Genomic DNA, 23761 nt, shown 5'->3' with positions numbered 1-23761 from the left:
TACAATTAATTCACTTCCATTATTGTGTCACGTGACCTTAAGAAGATGGCGGCAGGCGTTAGAGGAAGTGAAGGAAGCCGCTGAAGTGAAGTTCCAAAGAGTGCGGCACATTTTCGTCAGTTTTCGTTGTTTCTCTAAGTCATTCATCAATATGGTCTGTGTGGTATTATTTTGATAAAATCTTCGAAGCAAGAGCGATGCATGGACTAGTTGCGGCTTCAAATCGCGTGAAACCACCGGATGGCTTCAGCGCGAGGCAACCTGTCAAGTTTATTCCAGTGATCTTAGTGAATGTTTTTATGTTGCTATGGCTGTTTGTGGGTAGTCTTAACGCACTTTCCGAAAGTAAGTTGTCTCAAAACCTTTTCTTTTTTGCTTTCTTTCTCGTTTCCGCCTCTGGGGTTGACTGTGGTCGATTAATTTTGTTCAAGTAGCTATAAGCTTCCGTGATTGTTCAAGAGGTAGTCAAGTAAATGGTTTATTTGACGTATTGACCCCAGTTGAGTATGTTCTTATTTCAGTCTTTTTTTCCTTTTTTCTTCCCCCTTTATTTACGTTTTATTTAACTTTTGAACATGGACACGAACACAAGCGCATCCTAAGAAAGATTCGTGTTACTACATGAGATATTGTGAAACTGTTCATCATTGGTTTAGAATTCATGATCAAATTTTTTACGTTCCTCCTTTTTGATTATGTCGCGAAGTAAATCGTGAGAGATTTGTTTGCCCCGCTACTCTTGAAGATTATAGGGACTTTGCTAAGCCATCTTCCTATGCCTTATTTTCCCTTAAATCCGCATGATAAATATTCTATGATTCTGTGGTTTACTGGGTAATAGATCAACCACAGAGTTTCATATCCTTTTGTTTTTATCTTTGTCTTGAGAGCTTTTCTGTTGACAAGTCATGCTACGGAATTGATAAAGATGTCATTGCATTGCAATTAGACCTATTCTTGAATTATGTTAGTGTGAAATTGTGATATCAGTGTTTCTCTGCCCATCTGTTTTGATCTTTATTTGACAGTAGTGGCTAACTCAATTTTTGTTAGACAGGTGGCATTCCAATGTTCTACTCAGCAACATGTTAACTCACCCTCATATAAATTAAATTGTGTGGTGCTTGAAAAGACCAAATTTTCATTCTTTTCTAGGATAATAGAGGCTAATCTTTTTTTTAAAATTGTTTTAAAACGTATATGCCATTTATGTCATGCTGACTTCAAATTAACCCTTTAACTCCCAAGATCTGATTGTTAAATCTCCCCTGTAGCTGCTACACATTTCCTTGTAAATTAGTTATGAGAACTTGGTGCTAGATCAGGATAGCAGCTTCTACCTGATAAGTTTGAATGTTCTCATTACCTGTTTGTTGAAGAATGTAAGGATATTGTAGGGAGAAGTTTTATGTTAATCACTTCTGGGAGTTAAAGGGTTAAGGGATCTTTGAGGTAATAGAGCCCTGTTACTTACTTTTATCTACACCGCAACATTAAGATCAGATAGCAATGTAAGGGGTTTGACTAGGTTTCAAGCTGAAGGTAACTGGATTTGGCCCTCACGCATATTTCATTGAAGGCTTAGAGCCTACCCCTCCCCCCTTCCCCCTTCCCCCTTCTCCCCCCCCACCAGGTGGCTTGGAGATGTGCTTCCTGGCACAATTTGGAATTTTTTTCAATTTCAGAGATAAGTTTTCTAAAGTTTTAAGCAGAAACTAACATGTGTCAGTAGCCATTTCTTAAGATAATTGAATCATGATTTGATACATAATTAATTGATGAATTCCAAGATAATTTGGTTTTATCAGCTGAATTGATAACATGGATTGGCCACTGTAAAGAGTTTCTAGAGCTGATGTTTCAAGCATTAGTCCTTTGTCAGATTTTCTCTGACAGCTATTCAATCCTCCTGCTGCCTGGTCCTTAACCCTTTAACTCTCATGAGTGACCAGGACAGAATTTTTTCCTACAATATTAATACAACATAACCCAGATAAGTGATGAGAATAAAGACAGATATCAATTTGGGGATAATTAGTTGATCCAATACTAAATTCTCTCAACTAACATTGTGAGAATTGTATGATTGACAGTAAGGAGAATTACAAATTTGATCTGGGAGTTAAAGGGTTAATGAAACCCCTGTTTGTATTATGGCAGACTTAAGTCAATTTTTCAAGCTGAAAGCTATAAACACAATTCTTTAAAAAAAATTAATCATCTTGATTGGAACAATTTCAGGGTGTGAAATTGCGCCTAATACAGGCACCAATGTGACTAAATTTTTCACTTTGGCGACCGAATCCTCAAAAGTAGTGGCCAAATTGGTGACTAGAATGCTTCATCATGACCATACCTAGAGATATAGTGAATTAAATAGATTTGCAAAGATAATTCTGTGGCAAACTTCCTTGTTAAGTTTGTTTCCAAAATGTGGCAAATGCATCTTGATTGATAACAAGACGCCATCTAGGATTGAGGTGAGCTTGAATGTTGTATATCAGCCATCGTAGTGTCCACTTTGTAGAACTTTGTAGAATTTAATTTTGGAGGGTCTATCTAGTATGCTGACAGCATAAAAAAAAGGGTTTTGTTTGTCTATAAAAATGGTGACCAACTTTTTTTGAATTGGCTACCACTTTGAAAAATTTAGGAGCCAAGTGGCTATCAGAAAAAAAATTAATTTCACACCCTGAATTTTCAGACCTCACTTAAACTGAACAATTATTTTTAATTCCTTGACACTAGAAGAAGATTTAGTTTTGATTTTTTAATTTATTGATTTTAAACCTTTTGATTCATTTTTAGATCTTACATTCATTGAGTTTGAAAATATGACATTGAAGTGCCCTCTGGTTGCCTTAAATGCCAGCATCAATTGGACAAGAAACAATGGGGAACATCTCCATACTGGTCAGAATTTCTCTAAGTCAAGTATCAAGCGGAATATGAGTGGAATCTACACGTGTCGGAATTCTAGTTCATCAGAACATTCTTTTAATGTGATAGTCCAATGTAAGTTACATTTAGTTGGTTTTTTTAATGGGTTGTAAGTTCTAAGAATGAGAAAAGTATCATTTTTTTGTGCTCTTTATGATAGATTCCAGCCATTTAATTACAAAACCTGGATTACCAGCTATCTTTAGTCAGTTGGTTATATGATATTCCTCTGGTTAGGGACATTTATCATATGCATGGCTTTTCCTCAAAGAGCTCAAAATGACCAGATTCGAGGATTTGATCAGCTTAATTCAAAATTGAGGGTATTATAGATTTTTCCATTTAAACCAGGATCAAGATCAATCAAGTTGCCCTAAAAAAACTGTCCACAAAAAGTTACATACAAAAAAAAAATGGAAAACTTGGCTTGTTCCTGTTGTTATAATTGCTAGATGAAAGATTCTCCTATACTGACATTCTACTTGGTTGGTAAATAATTTTGATAAGCAATGTACATAATTTTTCAGAAAAAATTTTTCAGAAAAGCTTGTAGAAACTACATTACCTCTCGTCTGCTATGGCAAAATTTACCTTTCAGTGGCAAGACTCACTCTTAGTTTTCTGTAGTAAAAACCTATTCCCCTGTGTTTTTGTTTGATGGGAAACTCCAATGTGACCAATTAATACTTGTGAAAAAATGGGACCAGAGAAGTGAGTCTGAATAATTGAAAAATCTGGATTATGGAGGTCTGGATTATCAAGTTCGAATGTACTTAGTAATTCAAAATTTGTTGTTTTTCTTTTTTCTTTTTGCCTTTTTATTACAATATTACTGCATTCAGTTGTATATTATGGAATCTAACATATAGAGAGTTTTTTTTTCTTTTGATTAGATGGGGCTGAAGGGGAAATTTCATCAAAGACGACAAATTTTACATTTGGTCAGAAAATTGAAATTTCTTGCCAAATTGCTGGTGTACCACCAGTTTCTGAAGTAGTCTGGTTTTTTAGGAACAGAAGCATAGATGATAGCTGCTCTAACATTTCAGGTGAGACATCACAGACTAGATTTCAATTTTATCTGTCATTAATGGTTATGTTTCTTAAGCTATTTAAGAATTGGGTTTAAAATCAAACAATATTCACTGTTTGATATATAGTTTTTCTCCTGAACACCTTTCTAACAGCATAAAGGAATAATAACTAGGGTGTTTGCTAGAATAAGTGCCTGGGTTCTAAAAGGAGCGGTGCTTAATTGTGGAGTGCACTTACTAAGAAATTATTAACCTGTACTGATTTTGTTGTATTTGAAGCTCAAAACGTTATAAATTAAGTGGTAATAGAAGCTGGTTTTCTTTGCATCCCTACTATTTAAGAAAGTGAGGGAGGAGGGGGTGGCTGCTTATGTGGGGGGGGGGGGAGGGGCTTATTAGAGCATGGGTGCTTATTCCAGGAAGTAAAATATACACACTAAGAGATCTATGAATTAAACACCTTTAATACTGGCAGTATCTTTAGTATCTCATTTTTATTCCTTTTTATTAGGCTAACCCATTCAATGGAATAAAACATTATTGCCCTCTTTTTTTCCCCTAGAAGTGGGTCACCAAATTTGTTAGATTCTGAACTGAAACTTCCACAGTGAAATTACAGAGAGAACTGGCACTTTAAAGTGACCAAAGGCTTTTCCATCTCTCCCTCATAATGACTGACAGTACACTCTACTTATTGTGTATAATCCAAGTAACTCAAACTTTGTATTAGCCTTTGGATTTTTGTATCTCAAGCTCCTAGTGAATTTAAAAATTTAGTATCTTGAGCCAGATATGTGGATGTGTGCCCTGGAGTTAAGGTAGAATTTCTAGAATGTTCTTATTGTGTTGTAATGTTGAAAATTACATTTAACTTGTTATTTATTTTCATAAGGAAACATCTCACGACTGAAATACAGAAATGCAAGTTGTGATCTTCATGGCAATTATATTTGCTCTCCCAGGAACAATCTAAAGGAAAATCCTGGATTTACTGCAAAAAATGGGTCCACAATTGTGCATGTTAAAGGTGAGAAAGCTTTTCCTATCATGTCAAATATTATGTTCATGGGTTAACTACTCTAATCATAATCATCACAATTTACCCAAATATGACTGGTGCACTAGCTGCTCAATTTTTCGCTTGTTATTCTGTAGACAATGTAGTCTGGCAATTGGCTGTAATTGAGCACCTGTACTTTCTTTGCAATTTTACCCTTTATAACTTGAAGTTGATTTTCACTTTTGCAAACTAATGAGCCATAATAATTTGCCCCAGAAGATTGCATTTTAATGTCATTTACTTGTGGTTTTCATGGTTTTGTTTTGTTTTTTTGTTTTTATACCCTTACATTGCTAGAAATGTTACATTAAAACATTTATAAGCATAAAACCTCTTAAATCAAGTGTTTCTGGTCTTTTTGTTCAAAACCCTGATAACTCAAGGTAATTTTAACTTTGGTTGGCAGTTAATCAAGTCTCTAGGGTTCAACTGAACTTCTTTTCAAGCCAATAGAAATTAATGTGCAGTTAATCTTACGTTAAAAAGACAACACTTACAGACACTAGCACAAGTCAGACATTACTATTTTACTAATTTAGTACAACAGGGACATCCTATTCTAGTGAAAAAGTAACAGAGACATCTGTCCCAAACCAAATAAGCAAAAGGGGTGGGATCAATATCTGGGCAACTGCCCACCTACCCCTCCCCTAACCCAACATTAACCTTGCCTTGTTGTCAAGTGACTGTTGTTGAGTTAGGGGAGGGGTAGATGGGCAGTTGCCCAGATACTGATATTGAGCACCAAAACGACATCAAAAACCCCATTGGAAGGTCTCACGCAATGGTTATTCCTCTGACCACACCGCTTGCCTTTTCAATTACCAAAATGGCTGGGACAGAACTCACATGTGATCATTTGGTTACATTATTTCTGACATCCCAAAAGCCGGAACAAATTATGGAATTTCAACATAAGGTTCCAGGATGCTAAAGTTTGGAATGATACAAGTGATGATATAATTATGCTTCTCTCTCTCAAATGTTTTAAGGAAAAGTCAATTCTTATTGCTAAATATTAATTGCACATTTACCCAAACTATTATATTTTTTCTGGTTTTCCATAATATTAAATACTGGTATACTTTGCTTTGTTTTGTTGTCTTTCTTTTTCTACCAGCTTTTTTTACTTTTTCTTTTTGTGTTTTGTGTAGTGTGTGTGTGTGGTACTCGACCCTTTAATATAATAATTTATTAACCTTTTAACCCCTAAGAATGAATGGCATCTAATTTCTCCTTACCATATAACCCCTGAATTAAACATTAAGGTTAGGGGAATGAAGGTAGTGATCACCTACAATAAAAGCTCTTGATTGTTAGACAAATTCTCCTTATCAGCACCTTAGGAAATGCTTATAGAACAGTACAGAGAGTTTACATACTGATGTTAGGGTGTAAAGGGTTAATAACTTAAGTAAGGCTGCCCTATCTTTTAGCCTTCCACGGTTATTATAGGCAGCCTGAACTGTCTTCGTTTTTCATGTAATATATGTTTTTTGTGTCATGTTAATTAATCTAGGTTACAAATAAAGAGGTTGTTGTTGTTGACTGTGGCTGCTTCATGATCACCAACAACTGAAAACAAATTTGGCAAATATGTTGTTTGGCTGTTTTTTGTTATAAACAAATTTTCAAAAGTACATGGGAAACCTTGTGATCATAGTTAGGCCTGGTTCATTGTTCTATATGAGCTTGAACAACTTTTTAGCAAATATTCGATTTTTGTTAATTATATGATCAAACAAGATTTTATGCCAGTTTTGAAAATCAGTAGGTGATACTAGAAGGCCTTCATATTTATTTAATGATAACCTTTGATTACATGAAATTATTATTATTGTAGGTTGTTCAGTTAGCAGTACTACTGTCTCAGCAAGTGACAGCACCACACCCACACCCACACATTCAACACTAGTTATTACTCTTCTTGGAGTTTTCGTTGGGCTACTTGTTGTTGCTGCTGCTGTGGGAGCATTTTTGCGGCTGAGGTGAGGTTCACCTGCTTTTCTATTTCATTAAGTATATCTTTTAATAATCCTAAAAACGATATTGGACTTAACCCTTTAACTCCCAGACGTGATTAACATGTTACTTCTCCCTACAATATCCATACATTATCCAGCAAGCAGATAATGAGAATACTCAAACTTATTAGGTAAAAGTTGTTATCTTGATCTAACACCAAATTCTCCCAGCTACTTTACAAGAAAATATGTAGCAGCTAGATGGGAGAATTAACAATCAGATTGTGGGAGTTAATTAAAGGGCTAAAGGAGAGAGGTTGTTGAAGCAACTATTTCCAGTTATGCTGTAATGTACATTAAAAAAAAAAGACACACACAAAAAAAGGAATTTAGTGGCGCAAAGTAAAGAGAAAGTTAATTTTGAGCCCATTGATTTCATTACTTACAGTGTGCTTGCCTGATTCCTGCTCTGTAGCATGGTTCACTAAGTATAAATCTCAGTTTGAACAACCCAAGCCAAGTGGCTGCCATCATTTGACAATTTGTTACCTCATATACAATTAAGCACTGACAGTGTAGGAGAGGGGAGTCATTGACCCTTTGAAACAGGCTTAATGTGACCTGAATTGTTAGTGATATGATATCCTAGTAACTTTATTTGAAATCAGTTGAAATAATGTCACTCAATCTTATTCAAATTGTCAAGTTAAAGGTTAATTTGGCATATGTCCAGCTTATGAGCCATAGAGTTATATATATATATGTTAATCCTTTGACCCCTAAGAGTGACCAAAATCTAATTTCTCCTTACAATATCACCCCTGATTCAGGCATTAAGGTCATGAGAGTAAAGGAAATGATCCCCTACAGAAGGTGCTCTTGATTGTTAAACTAATTCTCCTTGTCGCCACCTTAGGACATGTATAGAGAACAGTATGGAGAATATGCTTACTGATGTAATAAATCTCAGTTTGCACAACCCAAGCCAAGTGGCTGCCATCATTTGACAATTTGTAACCTCATATACAATTAAGCACTGACAGTGTAGGAGAGGGGAGTCATTGACCCTTTGAAACAGGCTTAATATGACCTGAATTGTTAGTGATATGATATCCTAGTAACTTTATTTGAAATCAGTTGAAATAATGTCACTCAATCTTATTCAAATTGTCGAGTTAAAGGTTAATTTGGCATATGTCCAGCTTATGAGCCATAGAGTTATATATATATGTTAATCCTTTGACCCCTAAGAGTGACCAAAATCTAATTTCTCCTTACAATATCACCCCTGATTCAGGCATTAAGGTCATGAGAGTAAAGGAAATGATCCCCTACAGAAGATGCTCTTGATTGTTCAACTAATTCTCCTTGTCATCACCTTAGAACATGTATAGAGAACAGTATGGAGAATATGCATACTGATGTTAGGATGTAAAGGGTTAGCAGCTGGGCAGATCTCACTGGGCTCTTTGCTCCCCATAGAGAATTTTTCAGCCAAAGTTAAATTAGATAAGTTAAATAATTAAAGTATAAAATAAATAATATCTTGATCTGCGGGTGATGAGGAGAGGATTGACCCTGACAGGTAAACTGCAACTAAAAACAATCAACAAATTTGGTTTTATCAAGTGGTTTTTATTCTAATTTGACCTTAAGCTGACCTTTCAATCATTAGCCCTTCCTCAGAGTGAATGCTTACCCCCATTTGCCATTAAAAGGCTCATTGTAAGCTGTGTCATCTTGTCTGTTGCTATGTTAATGTGGAAACTTTGAAATGCAAATCACTTGGCTGTTTGAAGTGGGCCAGCTAACTTAAAATGGCAAATTGGAGCTATATACTAGCAAAGAAAACTATTTGAATCCATTGTGCTTGACCAAGCAGTGTTTTTTGCCAAAATTAGTTTTTTTAAAGGCACTTGCATTGGCAAAGAAGCATCCCAAACACAATAGCAGCATGTAGAAGTTTCCTTTTTTTAATTATAAATAAGCTGAACTTAAAGCTTCTGGCTGAACTAATTCAATCATTCTTTCTCTCTCTTATCAGGTACAGGAGATGCCAATGCTGTTGTAAGAAGTACTGTAATGTATTCTTTCCAAGTGACCCTATACCTCCCGACACACCAACTAAGCCACGAAGACCAAGCCTTGTTGGGTATTCAAGTAAGATCTTAGCTTGAAAATGTTAACTTAGTTTTGTTAACCCTTGACCTCCCAGATCAAATTTGCAATTCTCCTTACTGTCAATAATACAATTCTTATAATGTTAAATCAGAGAATTTAGTATTGGATCAACTAATTATCCCCAAATTGATATTTTTCTTTATTCTCATCACTTATCTGGTTGATATTGTATTGATATTGTAAGGAGAAATTCTGTATTGGTCACTCATAGGAATGAAAGGGCTAAGTCATAATATAGTATTTTTATTTTGTATAAAGTGTACATGGGTTTTAACCACAAAAAGCAGCGTTTCAGACTTTGAGCACTTTGAACATAATGAATGCTTTTTGTTATGGTAAGGTTGCTTTTTAATCTTATTAGCTGTGTAATGTTAACAATGTTTATTATGTAACTTACAATACAATATATCACAGTCATTCACCCTGGGTAAGCCTGACCATACTTTCTAGTTCACAAGGTTTACTTAAGTGTTGTAGGTTTTCTATGAGAATGAGTTAGAGTAAAGCTATCTCATGTCATAGGTGTTTTGTTCTTAGATCTCTCTTACTTTACAGTAGACCTTTAGTTTGTTTTAGCAGATTGACAAAATGTATTATTAATAATAAACAAAATGTTTGAATTGTTTAAATATTGATTGAAACTTTTTGATAATAATTTCACAGTTAATATTCTTGACTTTTCACAGACAATATACTTACTTAATATTTGACTTGTGGCTCTGTGATATTTAGCAAATTATCTGCCATTGTGGTTTCTTGAACAGTACATTGTCTGACAAGTGAATCATGATGTTGTTATCATTCGGCAGTTTTATCGTATCAGTTGGGTTATCTTTATTCTGTTTCAAGTTGTAATATCCCAAATTATGGATGAAGACTATCGTCATGTTCTGCCTACGTAAGAGGCTAATTGGTCTCTTGCATGTGTATTTGTGCAACTCCATTTGGTTCCATGTGCTGTGAAGTAATTGTATTTGAAACTGTAGATGATGATACTCAAAAAGTGTCTTTTTTTTTACCTTGGGTTATACATGGTTGAAATCATCTCCCCCACACTATAAGTTATTTCATAAATCTGTTCATACCTGTATTTGCCACAAATGCCACCAAAAGGGCTAATTATGGTTTCCTCTTTTCATCTTATCTAGTAATTGGTTGAAATAAATTATTAACAATCCAAGGCAATCATTTCTTATTGAGAAATACCTGTTCATGATATTAGAAGTTCATAAGGCATATTTCTCAGCTCTAAATGACAACCAGAAAATTAGGAGGATGGATCACTTTTAAAAATAAACAGCCTCACTAGTAATTTGATGGAAAATGAAATTTTTATTTCCTTGAAGTCTACCAGCATTTTTCATTTTCTACCTGTGTGGTAGTTTCTATGCACAAATCTTGATATCTGTATGAATTTTGAATTCAGCTAGAGATGGAGGGGAGAGTTTCAGCGGCACAAACATCAGGTCCATATAAAGCTTATGAACTGTCTGTTACTTTCTAGATTTTGCAGCACTGTACAGCTTTAGATTATATATTTTTCTTAAGAAATCCCAAGAATCAAAGTTGCTGTATATTTTGTCTCAGATTATATCATTTGTTGTACTTTTTGTGGTCTATAGATACATTCTGTATGCAAATTATTCCTATTGTTTTGGATGGTTGAATTTGCATTTCTTCAAGGATTTTTAAATCTAAGCAGTTTTAATCCATTTGCCATTCTGTAAAAAATACGTGGTTTTTTTTTACATGAACTGATTTGATCAATCTGTTGTATTTTAAAAGGAAGCACAATGACTTTTTTACTTTAATTAGCTTAATATTAATTTTTTTCTGGTGATGTGGAAATGCTAATCAGATAATATAGACATACTTGCCACATATAGCATATTCATCAGTTTAACTTTAAGATAAGTTTTAGTTTTAAAATTTTCTCTTCACAATTGGGATGAGAAAAGATGCATCAAGGTGTGTGTGGGTGATGGTGTTGGTGATTCATTTGACAAGGGTGTATTTCATAAGGAAAAAGGGCTTAGAACTTATTAGCTGAACTTATGGCTGTTGCTATTAAATATTTAAGACTCTTAACACTGTGAACAATTATTATGGGTATTTTCAGCAGCATTTCTTTCTTTTCTTTTAACTTTTCATCCAGGATAAAAGCTAATTCATTGCTCTGTTTCAGAATATAAACATGGAACTATTCCTGTGGAAAATTTTGCAGCTCATGTGAAACTCTTGCATACAGATGGCGACTACAGATTCAATCAGGAATTTGAGGTAAAGTTGATCATTTTCATATTATCTGTTTTCTCTATTTGTTTAAGCTTGCTTATCCTCCTTTTAATGATTCAGCTAGTTAAGAAAACACATGGACAGAAGGTAGCTAAATTGGGAATGCAATTTTTTATTTTGAAAAAAGTGTAGGTCTCTGTACAGAAAGATTTCAACTGGAAGGTAAAAGGGAACAATGTTTGAGATCATTACAATTAGGTTTTAATCTTGATTCAGAATAACTTGGTTTATAAAATTTAAATGACAGTTTTTTTCAGTTGATGACAGAAACAATGATCTCTGGTAATGGCAATGCTACAAAGTTTACAATGAAAAAGTTTTGTCCCAGATTAGGGAATAGTGCTGGTGAGAGAAGATAAGATGAGATTTTGTCGAGGAGAGCAAATTCACACTAAGAAATACATCTGGATTTAATGCTTCTGATAAGAATTAATTTTGAATTATATTATAGACAAGATGAGATTTGAAGTGCAGAAGTATATAAAAACTATCTTAGACATGGGTTAACAAATACACACACAAACAAAAACCAGTTTGACGGACAAAAAATTTGATGCACTTAATAAAAGCTCTTTCATAGTGAAAAGTGAAGCTTAAATAATGGAAAGTTAGGATCCTTCTGTCTGCCCAGCTTTTAGCTTTTTGTCCATATACTGTAATATTGTGGCATATTTCACACCTTTTATTGCCCTATAATGGTAAAACAGGGTAGTAGAAGAATGATGAATTGCCTTTTTGTATTTTGTGAAGTCTGGAGGGCAAAATAAATACTTGCAATTTGAATTGGATGAAGTCAATAATTTAAGTATTGTTTTTCTCTTTCTAGTCATTGCAAAGTGTTCATGTCAAGAGCAAGACATGGATAAACAGTGAAAAACCAGAGAACCAATCCAAAAATAGATATAATAATATTGTAGCTTGTAAGTAACAATTTTTTGTCCTAAACTTGTTGCACAGTCATGGGTCTTGAATGATAATGTCGAACATGATACTGGAGAGTCTGCTATTAAGTATTTTAGAGCTTCTAAGTGGAGTAGCCATGTTGCTATTTAACAACACTGCCATGTTGGCAATTATAGTAGCATATTTTCATGAACGTTTGTTACATAAGTGATAGAAGTACATTTTGCTGATGTCTGTCTTGGTGTGGGCAGTTGTCACTGTTGCCATAAGATCCAGCTTTCTTGATTGGAACATGATCTTTAAAGGATGGATTTTTTTTATTAAAAATCCTTAAATAAAATTGTTTTTGACATTGAGGTAACAGCTTACATGTTTTATTTTGGCCTTGAACAACATTAGATCAAGTGAGAAGAACAATTTTTCTTTAAGTGACATGACCATAATATGTAACACATTTCTGTTATCATCTTTTTTGTTGACTGTTATCATCATTTTTAATTTTTATTCCACTGCTCACTTGGAATCAGTAAAGCATGTTTATGCATGTGTGCATAAACATAATTTTTTTCTCTTTGAACAGATGATCATTCAAGGGTGATTCTGTCTTTGACAGAAAATGAACCAGATTCACACTATATCAATGGAAACTATGTTGATGTAAGTGTGATTTAGTAGTAAGCTGTTGGTAGCTAAAATTTCATATCTTTCTTTCGAAAAGTGTTTTTTAATTTTTAATATCTTTTGTGCTCTTTGCAAATGAATCAAGTTTTATTCTATTGAGTGTACTACTTTCTCAGAAACATTGACCAAACTATACGACCAAATGTGAGGCAGCCATTTTGAAATTTAGCCCTCTTGCTATAATCACCTTGCATGAGGTGATTATAGATAGATATGCTACAATCCCTGACCAATCAGAGTGCACATGTCTCTACAATCAGCAGAACAAAAGTATTATTATTACTACCATTTTATTGGTAACTATTTTTTTTATTTGATTTCTAGAGCTTCAAGAAAGTAAATGCTTACATTGCAACTCAAGGTAAGGCTGACATTTTGATGTACAATGATTATGACTATTACAATTAAAATAATTTTCAAGCTCACTATAATACTCATAATGATATACGCCATCATCACTTTGTTATGTTCTATCCGTTCACACTGTTTTTTGATGTTACACAAAATTATCATAATTACTACCTTTCATCATAACATAGTGAGTAAATTTGTCTAATCAAATTCAATCGCGCAAACATGCTTCATATTCCTATTGTGCACACTCATGACGTCAGCAAACAAATCCCTCGAAAAAAAAATTTTCCATTGGGTTGAAAATGTTATAAAACAATTGGTTCATATGTCAGCTGTGCGTTCATCAAGATATGAAGCACTTGGGAAGTTTGGAGAGCACTCAAGAAGCTAGAGTTGCTCTTGGCTACGCCTCGAGCAACTCTTACACATCTTTTGTGCTCTCCAAATTTCCCATGTGCTTCATATCTCGATGAATGCATGCTGAGATATGAACCAATTGTTAAATTTAAATCAGGTGACAATTTTTGAAAGTAAAGTATGGAAAGTGTAACATTTGTAAGGTTAATTTATGAGATTGTAAAGGAGGCATTGTGCAGGGAAGGGCTCTTTTGGCAACATCCTTGGTAATTAATTTTAATTTTTTTATACCAGCTAGGAATTTGCTGCAGTTTAAAATTCATCTCCCTCAATCAGTGTTTGTTTGCACATGTTTCTTTTTATTGAAAAATTGTTAATTGATTAATGGTACTTTACCTTATGCTTTTCTGATGCTATTACTATCATCTAAAAATATGCTAAAGTTTCAATAACTACTTTAATTATTTAAGGAGATATTCATGTTTCTTCCAAGTAATAAAAGCATTGATCTTTTGCTGGAAACCTTGTAGTTAACAAGAATACAACATCTTAAGTCCCATTTATTTTTGGTCTTTTGAAGGACCCATGGCTAACACAATCAAAGATTTTTGGAGGATGGTCTGGGAACAAAACTGTACAGTTGTGGTCATGATCACGAATATCATAGAAAAAGGAAGGGTAAGTCATGCTTGTCAAAATTATTTTTTTGTTTATTTATAAAATGTACCATAGGGATGTGAAATTCTCTTAAAGCCAAATGGTGCCCTTGGTCAGTGTTGACTTGGTGCACACATTTCTGCTTGTGATATTATGGAATTTAAAATTTGACTACTATTCGTAAGTTGTAAATCAAATATACTATGATGAATCATTTGAATTGAGATTGAGATTCCTTACATTTCCTCTCAGCATAAATGTGCAATGTACTGGCCTTCTAAACAAGCTAAGAGTGAAGCTCATGGTCCCCTAAGAGTAACCTACTTAGATGAGGAGGCTTTTGCTCATTACACTTTGCGTCGATTTGAAGTAAAACCAGTTGAACACAGCACACACTATAGTCAGGTATGTTTGAAGTTTACATTTTTGAGCAGATATGAGATCAACATGTACGATTAGAGTAAAATTGACTTTATATTCAACAAGGCAGTACCTATACCCATGCATGGTAAGTCTTAAAAATTTTGGTGTGAAAGTCACCAATTCTGCAACTTGTGTTTGACAGTCACACAGCGAGGTGCAGTGTTTTCATTAGGAAGTGTTCATGGTCTTGGGCTGAATTGTGATGAATTTTGGCTTGAAATATCATTCTTATGCTATTTTGTTTTTGTTAATTATGATTTGCTCCTTTCTCCTCGGTCGTTTGAGCTGTAAGCCTTTATTTGTGGAAGGAAAGTTTAAAAAACAATTGCCAGTCATATCGTTCATTCCAAAGACCTGTGATATGGTCAGTGACAAGTTCATGTGCAATATGCCACTTATTGTCTCTTTTTTTCTGGCAATCAAAGCTTTTCTTATTGAAATGATCACCAAATGGTGGCTTTCAAATACTAAGGCTTGAAACATTTCTTTGGATGCTTAAGCTTGCAGTACAATGACATGGATGTCACTCACTATAACATCAAATGTCATTTTAAAACTTATCACTATTATAAGTATTCATGAAGCTCAGTAAGCTCACGGTATATTGTACAACATATCACCTTTATGTCCACTTCAACTTATGTCTAATAAATTAGAACAACAGTTGTTTTAAAATTAACTTTTTTATACTGTTGTTTATCTTGCATGCAAAGTATAAATATTCATCTAGGATGGTTACCATCGGCATAAACTGGGTAAGATTCCTTTGCAGTAATATTCTTGTTCATCTCAGCCAAACAAGAAAGTAAATAAAATTAAAACAATAAAAAAATGAACAAATAATAAAATAAATTAACAAACATTTGCCGAGAGGAATCTTGAGCCATGTAAACAGGGAGGGCACAAAAGAAAATGAAATGTTACAGTTTTAAAATTGAATACCTCCCTACTAGCCTTTGATAAGCTATTGATGATTCATCTAGTAATTATTTTTCAAAGTTGCTTTTATGATAAAGAACCCCAAAGTAAAATTGAAAAATGGTAAAATAGTACATCAAAGCAAAATTGAAAAATTTAAAATTTACAAGGTGAACTTTCATCAAATATCTTAAATTTTTGACATGTATTTTTGTTGAAAATTGTTAGTTTACTACTTGAATTTAATTCAACAAACTTGTTTACCCAGGCACTTGATTTAGAATAATTAATAACACTTTTGATAAATCCATTGATTGCAGGCAGACTGAATTTAAAATCTTATTTTGAAACAAGGTTAATTGCAACAAGTACAACAAGTTCATGATGAGCCACCTTAAATTTTTGAGAATCTGAGTTTGATTCAAACTCAACTATGGCAGCAAGTGTTAAGTTTATGTGAAAGTCTCTTTTTATTAAATAATTATTCACCCAGAAAAAAAAGGAAATAAGTGCTTTATTGCCATTTTACCTTCAAGGTTGACACAAATTGGCTTTTTTGTTTTCATTAAAATATGAACAAAACTTAAGGCCATGTTTTTTAACAGGTTTCTGCAATACATAAAAGTGGACAAAACATAAATACTGGTATATGCCTTGCAATTTAAAACTAGCTACTTGTTCACATGAATATGTATGAAGTATGGAATCAAGTGCCGTGGCCGTGATTGATTTTATATAGAACAAACTGTGATTTTTTTTACATATAACCTTTCTTTTAATTGGGTGGCCCTGCTCAAAATTGTACCATGATTAATTGTGTTATGATGATGTGTTAAAATTATGCCTTAAATTGTAATAACAAGACATGTAATATTTTCATGATTATAACAATTTACTAATTTACTAAAGATGTATTCCATGTACCGTTTTCTGAGATGTAAAAAAAACCTATTATAAGAATTACATACTATTATCAACTAGTTCCTCATGGCTGTATATTAAATTCTTGATTTTTCTCTCTTTTTTTCTGGGCAGGATGCAACAGAAGACGAAGTCAAACCAATGATTGTGTGTCAGTACCATTTCACTGGTTGGCCAGACCATGGTGCTCCAGATCATGGTTGTGAGTACCCAGCTCTGGACTTTATATTCAAGTCAAGTGCTGCTAGTCAAGAAGGGGCAGGTCCCATCATTGTTCACTGCAGGTGATAATTGCTACTGAAAAACTATCAGTGCTAAAGTTTCAGAGGTTTCAATAACTTTTCTCAAATACTGAAAAATTATCAGTGCTAAAATTTTAGGGGTTTCAATAACTTTTTTCAAAAGGAGCTGCTGATGGTGTGGGAAGTGACTGTGCCCAAAAAGGGGCAGTAAGTTGAAACCCAAACAGATGGTGGTATGAGGTGTTATAGGTGATGATAGATGGCCAGTAACCAGCTTTTATTGAAACTTCTGATGTTAAACGTTGGCCATAGACTGATGACATTAATTAAACGGCAAATGAATTTACTTTGTGGCTTTAGAATGTACCTGACATTCCATGACATTTAAAAATGAATGAGGAATTTATTTTGCATGAATCTGCAATCCAGCTTTCTCATATTTGAGTAAGTGCTCTGTTTTGAATTAGAAATGTGTTTTTGTTTCAGGTTGAATAAGACTTTCAGGCAGTGGTCATTGCCCATATGAAACAGTCTTTTTAATTCATCTGTTTTACAACTTTGAATGGCATCTGATATTTGGCTAATTTAAGTACCATTTAATTTTTTTGACCAGAAAAAAAATATCAAAATTGATTCAACCCTGTAACTTCCATTACTGACCAAAGCAGAATTTCTCCTTGCAATATCAATACAGTGTCACACAGACAAGTCATGAGAATAAAGAAAAATATCACTTAGGGTATAATTAGTCGATCCAATTTAAAAGTATCCAAAGTAACAGAATGAGAATTGTATGGCAGACAGTAAGGAGAATTACTAATGAGATCCTAGGAGTGAAAAGATTAAAAACACTTCTTGTTCTGAGATGTGGATTCCATTTCTGTTTCAGTGCGGGTGTTGGTCGAAGTGGGGCATATATTGTTATCCACAGCATGATGAAAAGAATGATAGAGATGAGGGATGTTAACATCTTTGACTTTGTTGCTCAGATACGTCAACAGAGAAATCTTCTTGTACAAGAGGAGGTTGGTGAAGCCACCATTACAGGGTGGCAATTTTAAAAATGCTCATGGTAGTTAAAACCAGTCGACTTGCATTCCTTTGTAGATTACTCCGGATTCCAAAGGAAATGGAAAAATGAATAAGTTAAAAACTGAATCAACTGATATGAATTATTCGTATTGCGAGGATCTTTATCCCCGCTATTCATTTGTCGTGTTTTATCTTGAGGTATAGAAACTTGAGTCACGTGCAGCTTCAATTCACAATCTTCACAAGACTGGTCCATGGCAACAGTCCGAAATACAACACAATGCAATAATACATTACAGTGAACTTTATGTATGCCGGCTGTCGGCTCATACATGTATATTGTACTTTTGGCATTTCGCTCTACATTACTATCGATAGTTTTTTTAACCGCAATTGTTGCCGCAAACATGTAATGCCACAAAAATTTCTTCCACCTTTTTTACCCCAAAATTTCATAACCCTTAAAACCTGACTTTGTGAAAGTTATTTCTTCCCTTTGTCTGAGCACATTACCTGAGTTATGTCTTAGAGGATCTTAGAGTGTCGAAAATCATCCGGTGTAGCATTGGGTTTGCTTTACTTAGCTCTGTGATTGGTCCAAAAAACTCGCGCCACTCTTTAAACCAATCACATGGAAAAACTTAATCCAATCACAACTTGGTCGCCTGCATTTTCCCGCGTTTTAAGCGGTTTACATGGTTTTACTTTAAGTTTTCATTGGCTGTTGAGGGTTTTGTCCCTCCCTCCGATTGGACGTTGTGATTAATTTGGTTTTACTGTTACGACACCCAATCCAAAAGCGCTCTCAGTATTACTACCCTGTATTGTCTGAGTCATCTGTTTTCGTGCCCTCATGAGTTTATGTTGGAAGCTGTTGAAGTTAGACATGAACACATCTTTTGTTCTTGTTTCAGTGTCAATACATTTTTGTACATGATGCCTTGCTACATTTCATTGAAAGTGGGTTTCAGCTGTCAATCCCCATAGATGAACTGAAAGATCATGTACAGAAGTTGAGGAAGAACTGCTCGAGTACAAGCGGACTTGAAGTGGAATTTGAGGTTAGCGTTCATCATTCAGAGGCAGGAGGGGAAGGGAAGGGGTTGTGCATAAACCAATTTGCTGCAAGGAGGTTTTTCTTTGTCTTAATTTCCTCCCAAGTCTTTAGTTATTAAGAATCACTAAATGTTGGCTCGATGTGTCATGGGAACTTAGACTTTATTTTTGTCTCGCGCTCGTGACAAGACGCATATTCCAGGATCGAATTCAAAATTTACCATATTTTGTAATCTAAGATTTAGTTGTTTAGACTGATTGATGTTTCTATTGAAGAAAGCTCAGAAGCCTTTTCCCTGATCACTGTGTTCATTTTGTTTACTTTAGGACTTGAGTGCAATTCAAGTGAGATACTACAATTTGAAGCAAGCTAAGCGTGGGTGCAATTTAGCAAAGAATAGATCAGTAGATTATATTCCAGGTAACATCTCAGTCTTAAGGCTATATGATTTATTTTAATCAATAAATTGCACTTTCTTTCGTTTTACCGACGAATTAACCAGCGCAAGATGTTAGGCGAACAAGAGAAAACTATGTAAATCACGAGCCGGAGGCAAGAGATTTTCATAGTTTTCGAGTACTTTTTCCTATAGGTTTACCGCTACAGAAACCACAGGTTTTTGACCAATCAGGGCACTCATAGTATCTTTGGTATTTTATAAAGATTAATCAGTGAGCTTACTCTGCACCTATCAATCAGTTAAGTGACGAGTTTTGTTAATTATCTTCAATGGTAATGATAACATATTACTGGTTCTTACCTTCTTAGCTGACAGTTCCAGAGTTGAGTTGTATCCTCGCCCGAGAGAGGAGGGTTCAGATTACATCAATGCAACTTACCTTGCGGTAAGAATCAGTCCATTTTATTTGTGAAGATTATAGATTAGAAATGAGCTGGATGTAAAGTGCAAGAACACGTATCTAGCAACTCTTTGGTAGAGGAAGGATTTGGATACATTTATTTGAAAAGAACAAAAGTAGATAAACTTCCTCAGGACCTAAATTATGTAAAAAGCATTAAAATGATGACTAGTTGGGGAAGACAAAAACCAAAATGAAAAAAATGAGCCAGGATGCAGGGAGGCAGAGGTGAGCCCTTAACATCCTAACATCAGTACCCATACTCTCCATAATTTTCTTCATAAATTTCCTTTGATACCGACAAGGAGAGTTCGTTTATTGATCAGAGCTTGTTAGTTGGTGATCATTACCTTTATTCTCATGATCTTAATGAGTGATTCAGCTGAGTATTTCTCTAAGGAGAAACTATATGCTGGTCACTCGTAGGGTTTCAAGTGTTATGCTGGATTGCAAGTGATTACATATAGGATTCTTTGTTTCTTTTGTTTTGTTTTCGGTCTTTGTTCAGTTAATAAAGCGTAACATACTTGTAGCCTCGCAGGATTCTAAAATTTCTTCAAAATTGCTTTATTGCTTTTAATGTACATGTGTGCCTATTATGTCTTGCAGGGTTTCTGGAAGTCCGAAGCTTACATAGCAACTCAGTATCCTCTGGCGGAGACTACGGACGACTTTTGGAGGATGGTTTGGCAGGAAAACTGTCGCTCACTTGTCATGCTGCTCAGCAAAGCAGAGATGGAAGAGGTACAAAACCTAAACAAAACATTCAACGGTTTGGTGATACCTTTTATTCTTCCACACTGCGTCAGTTTCCTGTTCAATGTGGAATCCGTCAATGTTGTTTTCTTTTTCATCCAACTCTTGCATTTTCTTAGCCTACTCATTTTAGCCAACTTTTGAATCAACACTTCTTTAAAAAAAAAAAAAAGAGGACAAAAGGTGGGTAACATGAAGAAAGCAACCAATTACATAAAGAATTCGCCTCAGGGCATGGTGGAGTGTCGCTAAGCTTACTTTTATTTTCCTTTTTGCTTTAGTGACCTTTTGATCCATATGAGTAGATTAATTTTGTTACTTTGGTTTTATTATGAAGTAATTTTCAGCAATGTTAATCATTAGAAACCAAGGGGCGTAACCTTTGCGTGCTTAGCTGATTTGTAGAATTGAAGGTAGCGTGGTATACATTGCTTTGCAAATTGGATTTGTGCTTCTTTCTTACAGTCTGCGTAAGCTCATTGGTATTTCCCCTCACAATCCAGGGTGTTGAGTTTTACAGGGAGTTATTCTTCTTTTGTCTGTATTGTTTATGAACGACACTGTTGATATTATTTCAAATTAATTTATTCATAATTATTTTTGTTCTAGATGTTATCTCTGTGAACACTAAGCGATAACGCCGTGATATAACTGTAGGTTTGTACTAACTTTTTTTTTCTGTTTCAGGGTTTTTACCATAGGTATCTACCGCCTTTAAATGAAACAACCAGGTTCGGTGACTATGAGGTGACCGCTGACTCCGAGGCTACACGTGGTGACATTTTGATCACAGAACTAAGAATGGTCTCCATCAAGGTACACCATATAAAAGTTCTTTCGTTTCCACTCACATCATGCTTATGCGGTATTTCTAAATTAAACTCCATGTCATTTTTTTCACGTGAAGGGAGGGGTGGGTGGAGGAGAGGAGAGGATTAGCAAACTCTAATCAACTCTATTTTTTCGGGCTTGTAGGACCCTAGTGAGTACAGAAATATCCAACATTTTCACTTTCTTCACTGGCCTGAAGATGGCAATCCATGGTCTGGTCAGACTATTCTTCAACTGATCTGTAAAGTGGACAGCTGGGAGAGGGAAGTACGACTTAATGCCAAACCATTTGAAGTGATCGGACCAGTTGTGGTGCACTGCAAGTAAGAAATTTGTCAGATGGTGTTTGGTTTACTCTTTGACTTTTACGAAAGATTGTTTATGTCAAATTCACTTAGAATGTCCTAGCAAGCATTTTTGAAAATGTGTTGAGGATGGAGGAAAGTACCGATAGAGTGTTAAAAATGTGCTCCTTAGGAGGAAATGAGTTCGTTACTGAATGACTACTTAAGATGATGTTATATGTCGTAACAGTAAGTTGATAGGAGTACAATAATCAATGCTTTGTTGTTCCTTCTCAGCTATGGAGTAGGACGGACAGGTGCTTACTGTCTACTGCATACAATGTACCATCAGATTGAACGCGAGAAGAGTGTCTCCATCTATCAAATAGCTCGCCTATACAATCATCAGAGACCTCGCTGTGTATCAACTCTGGTAAGAACATGGAATATATCTTTTTTTTTTACCAAAGCGCCTGAGAAGGTTGGTTACTTTTCAAGTTATTCTATGCTGGGACAGAAGCCGGATGTCCTTTGAGAAAGTGCGATTGCTAACGTTTTCAAAAGGTTGTTGGCTCGTGGGCCTCGTGAGTATCTCAGTGACAGAGGCTCATCCCATTTTCTGGCTGAAATCGCGAGTCTGTCGCTGCTATTGACCCTGATTTGCAACCGTCTAAAAATGCGAATATTGTCCGTTTGCATCAGCAGTTCAACACTAAAATACTGTTAGACGGTTCATGATTTTAACGCCTCTTCTTTGATGTTACAAAGTGTTCCAATTAATGTATCAAAAGAAAACGCAACTTCATAGAAAATTAATTTCTAGATAGACATTCGCTTTCAATGAAGCGTTCGTCGTGCTCAAAGTGAAACACATTTTTCTTTAACACTAAAGCTACCAAAGCACGTTACAAAATAATTGTTTCAAACATGTCTTGAACAATGTTTATAATAAAAGCACATGTGTTGTTTACAGGGGCAGTACGAGTTCTGTTATGATACACTGGTGGAGTATATTGAAGCTGACTGTTCCTTACATCTTGTGTGACTTCAACTTTTGGGTTAAAGTCGTGTAAAGAAAAAGAAGTAAATGTCTGAGGTGGAAAATAATGGGTCATGTCGATTTTGATTTTGGAAAATCGGGATCTTTAGTATTTTAGTTTAGTAAGGTTGCTGGAAAAAAAAAAAACCAGAGCTACCACTAATGAAGTAGAAAGAAACGAGGATTGGCGAGTATGGAGAAGATTATAAAGGACTGAACTGACAAAGTTAATGAGGTTAACAAAGCGAAAGTGCGCATCTGTTTCCAACTTGTAACGTCGTTTCCTAATGTAAGTGTGCCAGATGTCATGCCCCGAAAGCTGTTAGTAACAGGATTTCGTTTAAGCTTCTCGACAGTGGTAATGGATTACCAAGCCTTCAGCTAGAGTAGATATTTTCCAAGAAAAAGTTAATTACAAGTGTGCTAGCTTGAAAAAGAACTTTGAAATTTTTATTGTTTTAAATTGTAAATGTGATAATTCATAGAAAATTAGCTATGCAATAAATAGGAAATGGGTATATACTGTGAATTGTATAAAAGTAATCTCGATCATCGTTTATACAATTTTTTTTTGTTAAGTATATTGTAAAGTTCTTTGCCGCTAAGTTTGAAAATCAAATGAATTGCAGATTAGGTATAGTTTAAACAGTTTACTGTATTATTTCCAAGGTGAATTTTCCACGTTCCGTTAAATTCACGTCGGATCTTACGCTATTTTTTTAAATACTTTTTTTTTAGTTTTTCTTATCCAGTTACTGTACAGTGGATTTTGTTGTAAAAAAGAAAAAAGATTATGTCATTTGAACATTCTGATCGATTACGAAACTTGAACATATATTTAGAATAGTTTATTACCCAGATGATATAGAAATAAATAAGCAAGCATTTCAAAATACAAGCAGTCGTATGTTGTATGATCATGCTTCAACATAAATGAGACCGAGCAGAAAGTTTAAGGGAATGTAACATTAC

At 34.7% G+C, this 23761-nt stretch overlaps 1 protein-coding gene across 2 annotated transcripts; it reads left to right on the top strand.

Moving 5' to 3' along the window:
* The first annotated feature begins 53 nt into the window (after positions 1-53).
* On the top strand, positions 54-23687 carry LOC113685285 (receptor-type tyrosine-protein phosphatase epsilon). Of its 2 annotated transcripts, XM_089207523.1 has the most exons (23): positions 54-345; positions 2809-3015; positions 3834-3989; positions 4867-5001; positions 6878-7022; positions 9043-9158; positions 11365-11459; positions 12301-12394; positions 12958-13034; positions 13383-13419; positions 14350-14447; positions 14679-14831; positions 15563-15604; positions 16803-16972; positions 17820-17955; positions 18877-19023; positions 19346-19439; positions 19788-19864; positions 20489-20623; positions 21323-21451; positions 21611-21789; positions 22048-22183; positions 22724-23687. In XM_089207523.1, exons 1-23 carry the CDS (start codon positions 198-200, stop codon positions 22793-22795), a joined length of 2778 nt encoding a protein of 925 aa, XP_089063649.1. In that variant the 5' UTR covers positions 54-197; the 3' UTR covers positions 22796-23687. The 2 variants fall into 2 exon arrangements, with proteins under 2 accessions (XP_089063649.1, XP_089063650.1); XM_089207524.1 differs by lacking the exon at positions 15563-15604.
* The last annotated feature ends 74 nt before the right edge of the window (positions 23688-23761 follow it).

Source organism: Pocillopora damicornis, chromosome 5 (assembly GCF_964200805.1).
Source record: "Pocillopora damicornis chromosome 5, jaPocDami1.2, whole genome shotgun sequence".
Classification (NCBI taxonomy): Eukaryota; Metazoa; Cnidaria; class Anthozoa; order Scleractinia; family Pocilloporidae; genus Pocillopora; species Pocillopora damicornis.
This window is presented reverse-complemented; position numbering and strand designations above follow the sequence as displayed.

Excerpts from the sequence above, each read along its gene's own strand:
- LOC113685285 (XM_089207523.1), top strand. The coding sequence starts at position 198 with ATGCATGGACTAGTTGCGGCTTCAAATCGCGTGAAACCACCGGATGGC. Across the intron at positions 16,973-17,819 it reads CCCATCATTGTTCACTGCAG|TGCGGGTGTTGGTCGAAGTG; the intron begins GTGATAATTGCT and ends TTTCTGTTTCAG. Across the intron at positions 21,790-22,047 it reads CCAGTTGTGGTGCACTGCAA|CTATGGAGTAGGACGGACAG; the intron begins GTAAGAAATTTG and ends GTTCCTTCTCAG.